Below are 15,519 nucleotides of genomic sequence, written 5' to 3'. Positions count from 1 at the left end.
TAACTCTTCGTCCGAAGTGCACTACCAAAGCTGTAGCTACAGTCTCCAGATCAGGCAGAGGGCACTGAACACTATCAAAGGGGCACAGGGCACACACAATCAAAGTACAATAGCAACATGCACACTGTCAAAGGGCTAGTGTGTATACTGTTTCTAAGCACACAGGGATAGCTGGAAGTAAGGAGAAAGGTGGAATTGGATAGATTGTTTAAGATGCTCCAATATTTCAAAAGGCCCCACTGTCATTATGCTACCGTTATAGTTTGCAATTCTGTAGCATCTTCTATGCAATGGGCTTTGCGTGCGTTAATGTATTTAGTCTCACAACTCCCTTGTGAAGTAGGTAGGTAGTATTATTCCAATTTTACAGATGAAGAAACAGGCTCATCACAAAAACTACTTGACCAGGTTCAGACAGGCAATCTGTGGCTTAGATAAGAGCCTTGACTTTCAGACCCATGCCTGAACCCCAAGACCATTCTTCCATCTCATGGCTCGCTATAAAGGGTAGAAGAAAGAGTGCGTGGAAAGAAGCTACCCCAACCCATCTTCCCACGGGCTATTTATGTGCCGGAGGGAAAGAGGAAAGGAACTGGACTGTAGAAATATGTAAAAATGTACGGTGAGTGAAACTCCAAAGATTGTAGGTTTACTTTAGATAGACAGATATATTCAAAAGCCTGGCTCCTTATCTGAATGTTTCAGCAGAGAAATGTTGGTAAAACAGACTCATTTGCACAACTGTTGGCTCTCCTGCTTCTATTCAGAAGTAAGATGCTCAGAGCCACACAAAAAGGAAATCAATAAATAATTTAAAACAACTTTATAGGATCTCATAAAAAGTTTAATTTGAGTTTTGTTCAAAAGCTTGGGTCAATTATTTTATGTGAATCGGTTTACTCATCCCTAACAATGGTGAGGATCAGGTGACAAGAGAGCCAGTTTAACCTCTTCCAGTCAGAGAATTATGGGTTGCCAAGGAAGGATTGCACTAGAGTTTGTTAAAAAATTGTGACAAAGTATCAGTGAAAAGTTCCATTTACCTTGTACTCAAAGCATGAAACGCAAATGAAAAGAAGATCTAAAATTCTGTTCAGCTGCATGGATGGAAGATCTGCAATCCACTTCCGAATTAGACTCTGTTCAGCATTTTTCATGATCCAGAGGAAACAGATCAAAAGGTTGCGAGTAGTATCAGGACTTAATGTGTTGTACTGTTTGTAGGGCTAGAAACAGATAAAAAACGTGTTCCATGGAGGGAGAAAAAAGAGAAAAATCATACTGGTTCAGTAATATTATTTAAATACTGGTGGAGTTTTGTATCAAAACCATAGTTCATGCTGAGAGTGCTTCATCTATTCCATATTCAATATTTATAACATACAGCTGAGGCTGTGTAGACAGGAAGTGCATGTGTGTAAAAAAAGAGAGAGAGAGAGAGAAAGGGGCACTGGTTGGTAGTTATCTCTACATCAGATTTGTTAGCATGTAGTGTAGAGATAGAATTCTCTAATTGTTAAGGACTTTCCTGTTGTGTTTCCTACTGTTTTTGTAATGTAACGTGTTTACACAGATACACACATCTCAGTGGTCATTAGCGCACACAGATACATCCATGCAATTTTGGAAATCTGGGCCATAAATTATAGGCCACATTTTAAAAGAAATTACCCCAAGTTGTGCCCAAAAAATATTTCCATGCTTGTATAAAGGAATGATTGCAGTCAGGGTAACTGAGCACACAAGAATATACTTTTAACTATTTAAATGTGTACTAGGCACACATTTACCAATTTATAGGTGTAATGACCCTTTTGTGAGGGTGCACATATTTTGTGGCAGTTACTTGAATGATTATTTTTTAAAATATTGCCCTATATGGATGTATAAAAGGTTGCTATTTTGATACTAAAAGGATTTAGGAACATTTGAATGCAAACAGAAACCATTTTTTGTTTATGCAGGCTTACAAAAGTGAGACCAACACTAAACGGCAACAAAAGGTAAACCTGTACAAATGCATAAAGCATGTAACAGAAAGCTTTATCATAGGTAGGGCTAATTGTCTGACATTTTCCATTACAAGGCCTGTTTTCAGTTGCTTATAACTTCGGCAAACTTTAACCGTTTGGGCTGATGGGTGTCTGATTCAGGCTTTTTAATATTTATTTATTTATTATTATTTTCCACCCAAATTGGTTCAGCCAATTCCAAACATGAGGCCAGGGGAAAATAAATTGTTTTACCTATCTGAAAAAATTCTGGCAACCTTTCCTTTGAAATGCTCTATTCCCCCCATGATTTGGAGCAGGGACTTGACATGTGGCAGGGCTGCAGCGAATGACTTTTGCCATCCCTGTCAAAATCCACACAAATCTGGCCAATTTTTATCAGCCTTTGAAAAATGGGACATTGTATGTGCACAGTAGAAACTTGCTAGAGCTAAAATCTCCCAAGATCCCACCCTCACTAAGAATGCTCAAGCCTCTCACAGCTCCTAAGTGCTGACCAGACTCCACATGTACCATTTCCACAGGGCTACTGATTGTTCTCCCTCCAGCCCATAGATATGGGGGCAAAGCTGGTCTTTCCCTCTAGTGGCTGCTCCCAGCTGTTCCAGGCCAAGCACTGGAATTGAAAGCAGGGAGCTTGTCTCTCTCATACTCTGACGGTTTAGGGTAACCTCAGCGAGAGGATAATAAAATAATACTGCCAGAAAGAAAGCCTGGCAAAGCAATGCAGACATACCAGGGAAGACAGAGGTGCACTTGAAGTCCTTAGGAGGTTGAACTGATTCCCCGCAATGGCCCAGGCAACAGACTGATTGATTGGGTTTGTAGATTCTTGCTCTTCCTCGGGACTCCCTGTACGACTTTTCCCACTGCGGGCTTCTGAAACTACATGTGAAATGCCCCATTGACTCTGCACAGCATAATCCAACATTATTATGTAGGATTAGCTGGACAGTTTGCAACTACCAGCAGACTGCCAGGTTATACAAATAAGCACAAGGATAGAAGGATCTGTTCTAACCCACTCCTGCTGTCTGGTAAAGTTGATTTATGCTTCAGAGGCAAAGCCACTAAAGGGTCTCAGGATGGCTCTGAACTACAGTGTCAAACCAGTGCTTTGCACTGCTTGGATTAAATCACCAATGCCAGGGTCAATGACATTACATTACTAAGCATTATCACCAAAGCTGTGCTTGCGTGGCAGATTTCTCACAGAAATACACATACAATACCTTAGACGTTAGTCCTTCTGGGGCTTGGCTGCACATTGGGCTACCCACATTTGCCATCCTTGCCTGTCGATGGCCCGTCTCGCACATACAACACAATACCGTACAAAGCTGGCAACTACTGACAGAGGAAGTGGCGCCTACTGGTTAAAAGACAGGCTTAGGATTCCAGACTCCTCACTTCTGTTCCCAGTTTTTCCACAGGCTTTCTGAGTTACCTTGAGCAAATAAGTTATTTAAACTAATTTCTACAAGGGCCTCTAACACTCAGTGCTCAACTCGAGACACCAAAGGTCGGGTTTTTAGAGGTGCTAAGCAACTCCAACTGATTTCAACGTGCTCAGTACCTCTGAAAACTAAGCTCATGGCATCTCGATTTAGGTACCCCAAAACAGAGGCACCCCAAGCTACTGGACACATTTGAATGTTTAGGCCTTACCCTTGCTATGCCTCAGTCTTCTCATCTGCAAGATAGGGATAAAACCTCGATTAACAGAGCATGGTGAGGTTTAACCAGTGTGTGTCCAGTGTTTCAACACTCTTGGGTGGCAGGTGGTAACAGAAATTCCAAATATTATTGTTTTACTCCAGACATGTACAAAAAGTTTTCATAACTGGTAAAAAATTGTATTTCTCAAAACAGCGATACGTTTTTCTTTGCTGCCTTGAATTTTTCATGAAAACAAATGGTAGTTCTGCAAGTAGCACAGCGTTGTCCTTTCAATAGAACATAAATAGCTGGTTTCTCTGAAAAAAAAAAAAATGGCAACCTGCTGCCTGCGACAAATCCATAAGAACTCATTGAAGTCAAATATGACAGGGTCAGACAGTGTAGAGAATTATTTTTTAAAAGGATTAAGGATTGAGAACAGTATTTGTAGTTTCGTGATTTAGGATAAAAATTCTATTCTAGACTCTTGAGCCTGCTAGTCACATTTGCCGGCAAATGCTCCTTTTAACTACAGCACCATGATAACTGTACTATCAAATAACAGAAAAATGAGTACATAAAATGAGCAAGTCAATTTGTAAACCTGTTACTACTTCCTAATTAAACAAACAGCATAAAAGTGAGCAAACAAAAAAATCTAACAGAATCCAACTCATCTAGGTGCGCACTAGCTAAATAATGTAACAACATAACACTGTTACCCTTATTCTCCTTGCTATTGTTTGTTACACCCATTTATATCTTAATATTAGATTGTAACCCTTCCACGGCAGGGACCATGTTTATATGTTAGCCATCTATCAGAATAGTTATTAATTAATCAGTGATATAGCATTATGTATAAATCAAGCACTGCTCTATCATTTGCTCACCTTATTATTTCTGTACAGTTTCTAAGTTATAGTATTTGAATAAACATTTTTCTGTCCTTGAAAATCCAACTTACTTTTAATTAAAGAAACGTTTGCACTCGCAAGCATGTCTGGAGTAGTTAAGGCAATCTCTTTTACATTTTGTCAGCTCACTTCATGAAGTCACTCAGAGAGGTCAAATAAGGGAAGAAAAGAAGGTCTTACCTGTAAAGTCATACAGCTGTGGCAGTGCATCCAAAATGATCCCAACCAAAGGGAGGTAAAGGGCAGCAATTTTGACCTTCACCTCTGGTTTTAAGCAGCGCTGGTCGAGGTCATGGGAACTCAGCAGGCTGTGCACAGCACTGATCGCTTTCCTCTGCACTTTACTGATTCTGTCAGCACAAACAAGGACTAGCTCTGTTACTGAGACACATGCAGGTTATATGGCTCAAAGAGGCTATGAGAGATGATTGAGGTGAAGGAAGTTCATAAATATTCTGTGGATAATTCCTTATGCTATAACCAGAGAGTAACATCTCAGTCTGCTTTCCCTACATAAATCCTGATCCAGATGACAGACTTCACACCTGCAAAGTAGGGAAAACTGTCCCAGGCAATTTCAACAGGGTGGAGAAACAGATTTAAAGAAACATGTCACACCCTTGCAATGGTCAAGTACGGCAATTGTCTAACCAAATCCTTCAGCATGATGGAAGGCAGCAATGTTTTCAAGACCTTCACCTTGCTAAGAGCAAGTGAAATTCCCGCTGATGGGATGTGAAATTCCCAATGACATTTTTGCTCCATATTTACTTATCACTATCGCATGTAAATAATACACATGCATTCACTGGGGGAGAACATTTTGCCTACAAAGCAATCGTACTATTGCCTTATTACAAAGTGACCACTAAGTAATTATCCACAGGGTGAAAGCACTACGTTTATTTGACTGAAGCAGTAAGCGTTGTACATAACTGGCTCATTCCAAGATGTTGTAGGGCTAGTGTTCATCACACTCTGCATAAAGATATGTTATCTTTAAGAGAGATTATCCTTTCCAACAGAACTTTTTGTTCCCTCTTCAAGAAGTTGCCCCATATACTTCTTGTACCATACATTAGCCCCTACTTTTCCTATGGTTTTATATCACCACAGCTGCCCTCCGAGACAGAGAACTTGATAGTTCACCTTGCTCAGAATAAGTCTACTCCAAATGGTGGGGTGGGTGCCTGGGCTCCATGGGAGCCATTCTGCAGTGGATGTTTGTTACAGGCATGCACACGGAGGTTAACATGTGGTTTGTTACAGGCATGCACATGGAAGGTAACACACCAACATTCTCCAGGGTACACAAGGCCAGTGAAACACTATCAATTCTACTCCAAAGGCAGAGGGAGCAATAAGTGGTTTTCTCTCTTGCTATGCTGACCATACTGCCTTTGTAGCATCTTCATAATGGAAAGCAAGAGGCTGGACCTAAAAATCAAACCCACATCTCTCACCTGACCGTACTGAGTACTGATCACAGGGCCATCAGAAAAAATCCTCTTAAAAACTGAGAAACCTACCCTTCTGCCTCCGTGTCCAGTGCGGCTGCCAGTTCAGTGAAAAGCAGTCCAGCCAGAAAGTGCTGCTGACGATAATCTGCCGAAAGGTCAAACATGCTGGCAATTTTCTGATCCTGGAAACTAGAGCAGGAGCTTGAATTCTGCAAAAGTATACTAGGTGTTTTAATGGATGATCAAAGAAAATACAACTCGTTTAAACAAACAATAGTGCCACTCGCTGAAAATACAGCTAACAGCCTGTTCTACTGTAAACAACTGAATACAACATGGGAACAAGGTAATCATCTGAGGGAAATATTGGAATGTATAATAAAAATGTCAAGCTTTTCAATCAAATTGAGCAAAATCTCACTGAAACAAAATTTTCCCATGCATATATAGAGCTATGCAAAGCTAGAGCAGAGCGTGCAATTATAACAGAGTAATTTCTTCAATGCATTTAGCTTCTTTTACTGTTTGCAGTTGTCTGCTTACAATTTTCTCAAATCTGTTTTGAGGAATTATTCAGTGAATACTTTCTATGATTAACCCTCTGTGTTAATTATGCATGAGCAACTCGGTGCGAGTGTTTGATATGCAAACAAGCTGTGTTTGTTAGCTTGAATAGGACACAAAGCCAGAATCAACCGTGTGTTCAGATTGCTCTGTAGAGTTTGTACCATTCTGCTGACACAAAGCAGCCCTAAAGATGGCATAGCCAACCCTGGGAAGATCACCCCAGTGCAGAGCCTGCGTAGTGGCTTCTTTGCCACGTGCACCCCCCCAATACCCCATGGCAGGTACAGAAATGTGGCCAGCAAGAAGGAGGTCTGAACATGCTTTTCCTGTATCCTGGCAGTGTCTGGGGTCACTGGCAGCCAGTGTAATTTAGAGCAGCCTTCGATTTGCTATAACATATGGCTGGGGCTGATGCACAGCCACACCAGGATCAGCAGAGTTGCCGCTGAGTTTGTGCTATCAGCTCCTCAGCTGTAACCATGGATCTGAGCCACAGGTCACTTGGTACGTTTCTGTTCCTGACTGGGCGAGCATAACTCTTAGAATCTGTTTCCAGTGCAAATCCTTAGCTTTACAATTTGCTTTTCATTAATATTTTTCAATATTCACTTGAAAATATTTCTGCCAAAACTAATTTGCTTGAATATTAGCAGAAAACAAACATATAAAAACCAGATCGCAACTTTGTGGTTGACCCCTAGCTCCATAATGGGCTGGATCAAAACCCCACTTCTGAACACCCCAAAGTATCCCCAAACTTTGGGATAGTGCAGGCTTGAATTTGGAAGAAACCCCTACAGAGTGGTCCTATCTCAGCTGCCATATAGATGCAGGAGAAGCTGTTTGTTTGCAGTAATACAGGGGCATGGAGCATCCGTTTAAATGAATTTCATATATGAGCTCTCAACAAAAATTCCACAAGATTTATCCCCATGGCAACAAAATCTCACTCAAGTTAGCAACTATCCTGTAGACAGAGCAGAGTTACTAAATTGGTGGCCAGCTACTGTAGCAAATCATGCAAAAGCAGCAAAAAGCCCAGTGGCTCGAGTAGGCTGTACTTTGTGGGTGACTCCTAAGGGAGGAAAGAGTTGATGATATTGCCTAAGGAGAAGATCGATTCTAAGTGGTAGCTTTCAGGCTCTGCTTTGCAGTATCTGGTTTTGATAGCTATGCAGAGTTCCTTGGTATCTTTAGTAGTGGAATCTCATTTCCAACTGTTTGGTGTCAAGAATCAGCCTTTAGCAACAACATTGGGAAATCCTGACTCTCAGAGCCTCAAGATTTATTTTAATGGTCAGAACGGACCTTAAGAAAAACCGTTGCCTTAATGAATATTGACTTGCCTGTACACTTAAGATGACCAGTGAGAACGTGTGCAAAAGCTCAGAATGCAAAGTCCGCCACATATTTCCATATGCTATGACCCTCACAAACAGATGTTGCCATCTTTCTGATAGTACCGTGTGCTGCATCTTCACAAGCACAGTCAATGCTGTACAGTGGGTGTGCATAGCTTTTTTCAATAGGTGTTTCTAGCCGCGCCGACTGAAAATTCCCACAAACATTTCCCCCACGTTTGCATGACATGATATGTATGAACTTGTGTAATTCAGCTTCATAGTAACACCTTGCTGATATTAGTCTTTTCTGCCCCTTTTCTACAAAAGGGAGCTCGCAACTCTTGATGATTATAGACTGATGAATCCTGACTTAAGCAGCTGAATACAGCAGCAGTGGAAAGACCATCAGTTCTCCACATACGTACTTCATATCAGGATGTCTGACATGTGATACGGTAGACATGGGAGTGATGCCTACCTGTGATGACAGAGAGGGAGAGGGGGACGCTGGTGCAGACACTGAAGTCATGAAGAAGAGATTCAGATTGAGGTAATGTTCATGGCTGCAGAGAATCCCTAGGAACTCCAGCCTCATAGAAATTAGGGTGGGGAGGGTATTGAGCTTGTTTGACAGCTAGAAAAAACAAACAGAAATATCACGTGACAAGCACAGGTAATTTAGCTGTACACAGAGAAATATCCTCCTCCTAAAACAGAATCAGCCAATTTAATAAAAGTAACTGAGCAGAGTAACAGACAGTAAAAAGCTCACTGGATTCTTGTGTTTAACAAGATTCCATCCATTAGGCCTTCTCTGTTTAGTGGGGGTGTTTTTGTACTTGGCTGACTTCCCAAGAAAGGATCAGTTATTCTTTCCTTCCAGAAAAAATGCAATTGCCTTAGCAAGCTTGTCTGGAAAGTAATTTTGAAGGATTCCGCCCCTACCCACCCACCCACACCGCCCCCCCTTTGTGTATACTAATATTAACTTTTTTAAAAATCTGTTGTGCCTGTGGCAAACTAAACAAAGGAATCTGCTCCTCCACTATGCACCATACGGTTCCAAGAGTGCTGCCAGATCCCTTCACAAGTGTAATGCCACAGCAGAAACTGTGTGGCAAAACACTTGTGAACTTCAGTGGAAGTTGTGCACGTGTCCAATGGGAGAATTTGGCCTTCTTTTAGTAAACATGGAAATAGGCTATATGGATCACAAGATCAAAATGCTTAGAAAAAAATAAAGAAACACCAAATAACTTGTATGAAAATAATTGAAATGTCATGCATTTTTATACTAGGATTTTCTAGGAGGATTTTGAAGCAAAGATATTTGCAAAGAACACAAGAGGTTAGAGCTCAAGATGGATTTTTTTTAATCTAAGACCACGTGGCATGGTCCAGAGGGAAGCAGAGGCATGAAAAATCTGCCGAAATGTAGCCAGTGTATGCCAGAGGAGGAGCAGGGTCAGCACAAACCTTTTCTCCCACTTACTCCTCCAAGCTCCTCTGTTCAAACACTGTACAATTGTGACTTCACAAGCTTGGGGTGTATGCCTAGAAGAAGGGGGTGCTTGTTCTATACAGCAAGCTAGCCTCCAAATACAGATACTTTTCCACTGGTAAATTATGAAAAAGTTAATACTGCTCATAGAGGCATCCCACTTTGTGCACTGAGTGCCATTGGCAGAGATACAGATCGTGGGAATGACAGGGGGCCTAAAAGCAGTATGTCCACTAAGTGGCTACTGCTCATGGGGAGGGAGGCTCAGGAAATAGCAGGGAGGGGCTCCCACTTTTTGCACATCCCCTGGGATCCACATGGTTGCGGACAGCATTCACTGCCTATTCCCAGGCTCCATTAAGCAAGGAATGTATCCTGCCTTTTCGGCACTATTACTAATGCCAGTCCCTTGATGGAAAAATGAGTCAGAAGCAGAACTGAACAGAATACCAAACTTCATTCAGATACTGTCCTGAACGATGCGTACCTGATTACAGTAATGTCTGATGAGGTTAAACACAAATCCACGGTCCATTAGAGAAAGCAGATCGTACAGGAAAAATGCCAAGCTAATGTTGATCTTTTCTGCGTGTTCAGTTTCCTTAAAAAAAAAAAAAAAAGAATTTGTGGTTTATAATATATAAAATCACCTGACTCAGTCACCCACGTGAAGTGTGGAAGTTCCATTGCTGGAATAATTTAAAAATAGATTTGACACAATACAGGAAAATACAGTGTAGGGAATAGCCCTTCTGCTTACGAGGGGATGGCTAGACTGGTCTTTCTCCTGCTCTAATGTGTATGATTTTATGAAAATCTACAGAGTTGTTCCTATACAGTTATTTCTGCTGTTATTCACAGAGATGGATATCACAGTAAGGCAAAATAGTTTTAGTTATGCAAACCTTGCAAATGACAACACTGAAATGGAATTGAGGTCCTGTCTGCATTTCCTACAGCTGCAATCATTTCTACTCTCATTTTCTTAAAAATAATTGAATGCTTACTATTTACAGAATACTAAAATACTTAACACAGATTTGACAAAATGTTTCTTTAACTCTATTTATTGAACATCAAATATTTTATTTAGAAACCGTAAATCTGAGACTCGTGACAAAAAAACTGCAGCAAGACAAATCTCTAGGTTTTATGATTAAGCAGCTCAGGTCTGAATATTTACTAATGGTTTGATTTTCAGGGACCCACAGCTGAAGTCATTGGGAGCTGTGTATGCTCAGCGCCTCTGAAAATAAGGCCAGAGTTATTTGAATTTTTGAGTTATTTGAAAATTTGAGTTATTTGAAATTTACTAATTTGAATGTAACCTTAAAAATCTTGTTTCTATGTGTAGTTCAGTTCAAAGAACTGTTTGTGTGTGTGTGACTGCTTCTGGTGTGTACATATGCGGGTGTGTTTTAATTAGCTTGTATTCAAGTCCCACAGAGGTTGCTTATTCATGACTGATAGAGCAGTTTCAGGAAGTGAGACTGAGGGAATTGTATAGCCTTCAGTGTCTCATGTTAGAGAGAGTGGCTTTACAGCCCCTCAGGGTGTTCAGAGAGTCACTTTTTCACGTTTTTGTCTTTTCTGTTCAGATATATAAAGCTATTTTCTGTGATCTCATACTGTTCAATATTTTCTTACTCTCATGGCGCAGAAGCTTCCTAGCCCGGGCAAAGCAAGCCAGGGGGACACGCTTCCAGTTCTCTAAACCCTCCAGGCACTTCAGTAGTATTTTCGCACATGGAGAACATTCACGATTAGACCCTGTGTCCTCACCCTATCAGAATGTGATCTAATTAACAGTACTGCCTACATAAGACTATTTGTGTCTTATCTGTAAAGAAGCCATAAACAGGCCATGGTTGAATGCGTGGAGGGCATAAATTAAAATTTTGTTAAAAAGTGTTTTACTTAAGAGAACAGAAGTATTTTCATGAAATGCTTTTAAAGGTCACAGTGACACTGTTTTTTATTTAAACATTCCCATAGCATTTTGCTCCTGTGTGAAAACCAGAGAATGAAACTGACTAATCTATTTCCACTGTCCAAGATGACTGAAATTCATAATGTAAACAAATGGCGTAAGTGGTGATAAGTAAGTTAGGTTTTTAAATTCTTCCATTTTTATAACCAAATATGTTGATTTTCAAATATATTAGAGGAAAGAATTACAGTGAGGTAAGGATTTTATTTTTGATCTGTGAATTTCATATTAACAGCATCTGAAGCTGGTGCTGAGATCATTTGGAACCAGATTCTGTAAACCTTCCCCAGGGTGAGTGTTACCTTAATTCTTGAATATTCCCAGGGCAATCAATGGAACCACTCATGGAATAAGGTGTTATGCAACATGAATAAGGATGTTAGAATCTACAACACAATGATTGACACAAGTGAGATAAAATAGAAATAATGGGTCAAATTCATCTTTGGTGTAACTTCGGTGACGTCAGTGAAGTTACACCAGGTTTGAATTTGGCTCAGTAGGTCTTGTGGGAAATAACCACAGAAAGAGTGCTAGGAAATGTTACATTTATTTCTTTGCAACCCACATTTACCTTCTGTGTTTTAACTAAAAGTGCTGCAATCTCCGAGGTGACCACGTTGACGATAGTGGTGATGTCATCTTTGAAACGATCTGAAAATCGACTTCTTCGTGGAGTATGTTGCTTTTCAATGTTGTGAACATATTGAGCCATGCTCTTTATCTGCAAAACAAAACTCATTACTTTCGAATGATTACTTTAACAGTGGCACTGTGGTCCTGATTTCCCACAAGGGTCAATTTCCCCTGCACAAAACCACCATTACAACTGGCATACTTGTTGTCAGTGTCAGCAGAGGGCCCAAGGACTGAGTGAAAATGGAGACTGAACTATTCTCACTCCTAGAAATTGCCCCTGTAGGTCAGGGTTGATGCAAGTTGGCAGGACAGAACAGAGAGGTTTGCATTCCTGCTGTTTCTGCTGTACCTATTATGTGCAAATGTTAGGATTTCATCCTTCATCATTGTGCTTGGTGCTGTACATAATATACAGAGGAATGCAGAGTCCCTGAACCAAAAGGTTTAGGATCTAGAACAGACTGACAATACAGCTGTTACCTAAACTAAGTTCCAAGATCAAAAATGTGTGATATTTATTAAATGCTTTTTTATGGTAGATTACCTCTGAAAAGCTTCATAGAAGAAGGATGTTTCAAGGAGGGATTTGAAAGAAGGGCAGATGGTCATTTGGTATACCAGGAGAGGGAGACCGTTCCAGGCATCAGACATACTCTCCACTCTTGAGGTGCTACATACACTTAGAAAAGATTCAATTTCTCCCTACATGCCACCTATTTATTTTTTATTTCTTGAAGTACTGCAGACTCCAGACCCTGTCTCTGCTCAAGTTCTGGAATATAAATGCCTATTTTACCAAATATACATGGCAAAGCACACCACCCCTGCTGGACCGCCATGTTCTCATGTAGGTGCTGACATTGTAACAGAACATTGGTACTTAGAAGGAAAGCGCCACATTCAACCACCGCACCGACGGGGTGCAAGAAGCCAGCAGCAGAAAGGTCAAATCCGTTTTTGAAAAACCTTTCCGTTCCTGACCCACTCACTTTCTAGTCTCCATCCTGCAATCCCTCACACATCCAAAGCTCACAGTTAAGTCAGAGCTTCAATAATAAGAAAGAAAGAGAAGATCATTGGTCAGGAGTTTGAGATCAGAGAGAATGCAGGATGTGGGTCCTTGTTGTGCTCACGAAGGGTTCTTGCTGCTCTGACCCCTCATGATGACAGGCCTGGCATATCACTCTTTGAATGAGTTCCTACTTCTTGGCTGGCTTTTGGATGGTTTATTTGCTGCCAGTGTTCACCAATAAGTCAGACCACTTTCAGTGACATCAGTCACCTCAGGCCTGCACGGGAGAACCTCGGTGTGTGGAGTCCAGGCACTGCAGCCAGCGGCCCATGCTATTAGCAGAGTGGAGAAAATGGCAGCTGGTATACATCTGAAATGAAGGAAAGATCCTAGCTTGACTGTTGTCTTGCAGTGCTTTGCCAGCTGTGGACCAATGAGTGCACAACATAAGCAGGGTTCTTTGAATCCTCGACCCTGGCCAGATCCTGCTGCCTACAGTTAGGATAAATTATTTCAGAGGATTTCCGTAAGGCTGATTTTTCTGTTTATGTGTTGGAGTCATCAGGGCTCCATGGAGAGTTGGATCTGAACCAAACGCCCTATCACGATACCTCCAAACTTTGGGGAGGTTCAGATCTGGAGGACAGTCTGCACTCTGTGCCTCAGGTCTACTCTTATGGGAAAGATTAGCTGGACGGATGGACGGACGGACACACACACACACACAGAGTCTGGGCACGTTCCTAAACTGTGGGTTGTGATGCATTGGGGGGTATAGATGGTTAAGACAGCAACAAATCTGCACCTGTGGCTTTGGGCACAAATGGCATTTAATTTCTCAACTGTTATATAATGCTGTGAACGAAATCTTACCAGAAGCTCAAAAAAGAACCAGGCATACTTGAAGACAGTTTCTCTCACCATGCCAGTGCTGACCACCATCTGCAGTGCTAGCTCTTCATGGAAATGCTAGGCAACAAACACAGCATGGTTAGAAATGATTTCAAACTCAACTCATCTTTGAACACTGGACCCTCAATCCAATACTGTGTGGGTGCAATTCACTCCGTGTGTGCAAGGCCCTCCGCACTACAGTGGCCTTTTGTGTGAGGGGGGTGAGGGGGAAGGAGCTGCTGTGCACGGATGCCTCCGCACTCCATATATGCTGGGGAGATTTACACCTTTGCTGCTTTGAATAAGCTGGTATGAGAGGAGTGATGGGGACAGGTGGGGTGAGGGGTCACTGTAGCCACATCTAGTGCTGAGGAATCACCAAATGAAGGTGCAGATGGGAAGCAGCCATCACTCAAGCCCATAACTCATGGGCTTTGGGCAATATGTTTAGGGAGTGAATTTTAGCCTATATTGAGTCTGAGCGCGTCCATGTAATGCATTAGCGTTTCTGAGGTTGGGGGTGGGAGGGGAGGACAGTGAATGCTAAAGGGTGGGAATAAAGGAATCCTTAAAGCAGGACCTTTGCCCTGGATCCTACTTGAAAACAATACTGTGTAAAGATGACTCTGAACTGAAAACCCAGTTGAGATCCAGATTTAAACTTTGCAGCATGGTCCATTCTCTATACAAAAAGTATACAAGTAGAGATACCAGATATTTATATGGATAATGGGAACATCTCCATTTACATTAGACAGGATAAAAATAAATCCCTCAAGAATTAGGAATGGATACAAACCTTCATGCTTCAGGACATAACTCAAACTCTAACAGGGGTCAGGAAGAAACTTCCCCTTTGGGCAAGTTATTCCTTAACTACCTACTGCAGGGTATCTTGCACTTTCTTTTAAAACAGCTGTTGCTGGTTGCTGTGAGAAACAGCAGACTGGACTAGAAGGATCATTTGTCTGATCTGGTATGGCAGTTCCTATGTTCCTAATAACTGCTACCCTGGAACATGTACAGATTGGGTTGGTTTCAAAAACTATGAGCAGGGAAAAAGCCAATTTGGTGAATTCAGACCACAGCTAGTCCTTCACTCCCCTTCCTTTACCTTGGGAGACACTGATCCATTACGATCATTACAAGTCAAAGTAAAGAGTCTCCAATCATATACACTGAACTGTAAGGCATGCTGTTACTTGCCAGAACTACTTGGGAAACAGAATCTAAAGAGCCTGAGACTGAGGGGGTTGATACAAAAATGAAGATATATTAATTTATCTACTGGTCAACCTCCCTGGTATAAATATAACTTTTATGGCACAAAGCTTATTTGTCAAAACTGATACATTAATTCTTTCCCTCTCTGCTGCACCTCATCTAAGTGTTACTGGCAAGGTTTGTTTTAGCACAGTGGTTCTCAAACTTTTGTACTGGTGACCACTTTCACATAGCAAGCCTCTGAGTGCAACCACCCGCCCTTTTGAATTAAAAACACTTTTTTATATATTTAACACCATTA

The 15,519-nt window shown here is 41.3% G+C and overlaps 1 protein-coding gene across 2 annotated transcripts in view; it reads right to left on the bottom strand.

Moving 5' to 3' along the window:
* The window catches only part of DOCK8 (dedicator of cytokinesis 8), a 133,441-nt gene that overhangs the window by 32,272 nt on the left and 85,650 nt on the right, over window positions 1-15,519 (bottom strand). For both annotated transcript variants that reach the window (XM_007065576.4, XM_027827861.3), the window contains 8 exons: window positions 13,974-14,069; window positions 12,024-12,173; window positions 9,947-10,060; window positions 8,437-8,592; window positions 6,118-6,257; window positions 4,769-4,938; window positions 2,749-2,897; window positions 1,044-1,226 (listed from right to left, as the gene is read on the bottom strand). In XM_007065576.4, the coding sequence (XP_007065638.3) occupies window positions 1,044-1,226; window positions 2,749-2,897; window positions 4,769-4,938; window positions 6,118-6,257; window positions 8,437-8,592; window positions 9,947-10,060; window positions 12,024-12,173; window positions 13,974-14,069 (1,158 nt within the window). The remainder of the gene's footprint in view (window positions 1-1,043; window positions 1,227-2,748; window positions 2,898-4,768; window positions 4,939-6,117; window positions 6,258-8,436; window positions 8,593-9,946; window positions 10,061-12,023; window positions 12,174-13,973; window positions 14,070-15,519) is intronic.

The sequence above is a fragment of the Chelonia mydas genome, chromosome 5 (genome assembly GCF_015237465.2).
Source record: "Chelonia mydas isolate rCheMyd1 chromosome 5, rCheMyd1.pri.v2, whole genome shotgun sequence".
NCBI lineage: Eukaryota > Metazoa > Chordata > Testudines > Cheloniidae > Chelonia > Chelonia mydas.
Note: the sequence above shows the minus strand (reverse complement) of the source record. Positions and strands in the feature narration are given on the sequence as shown.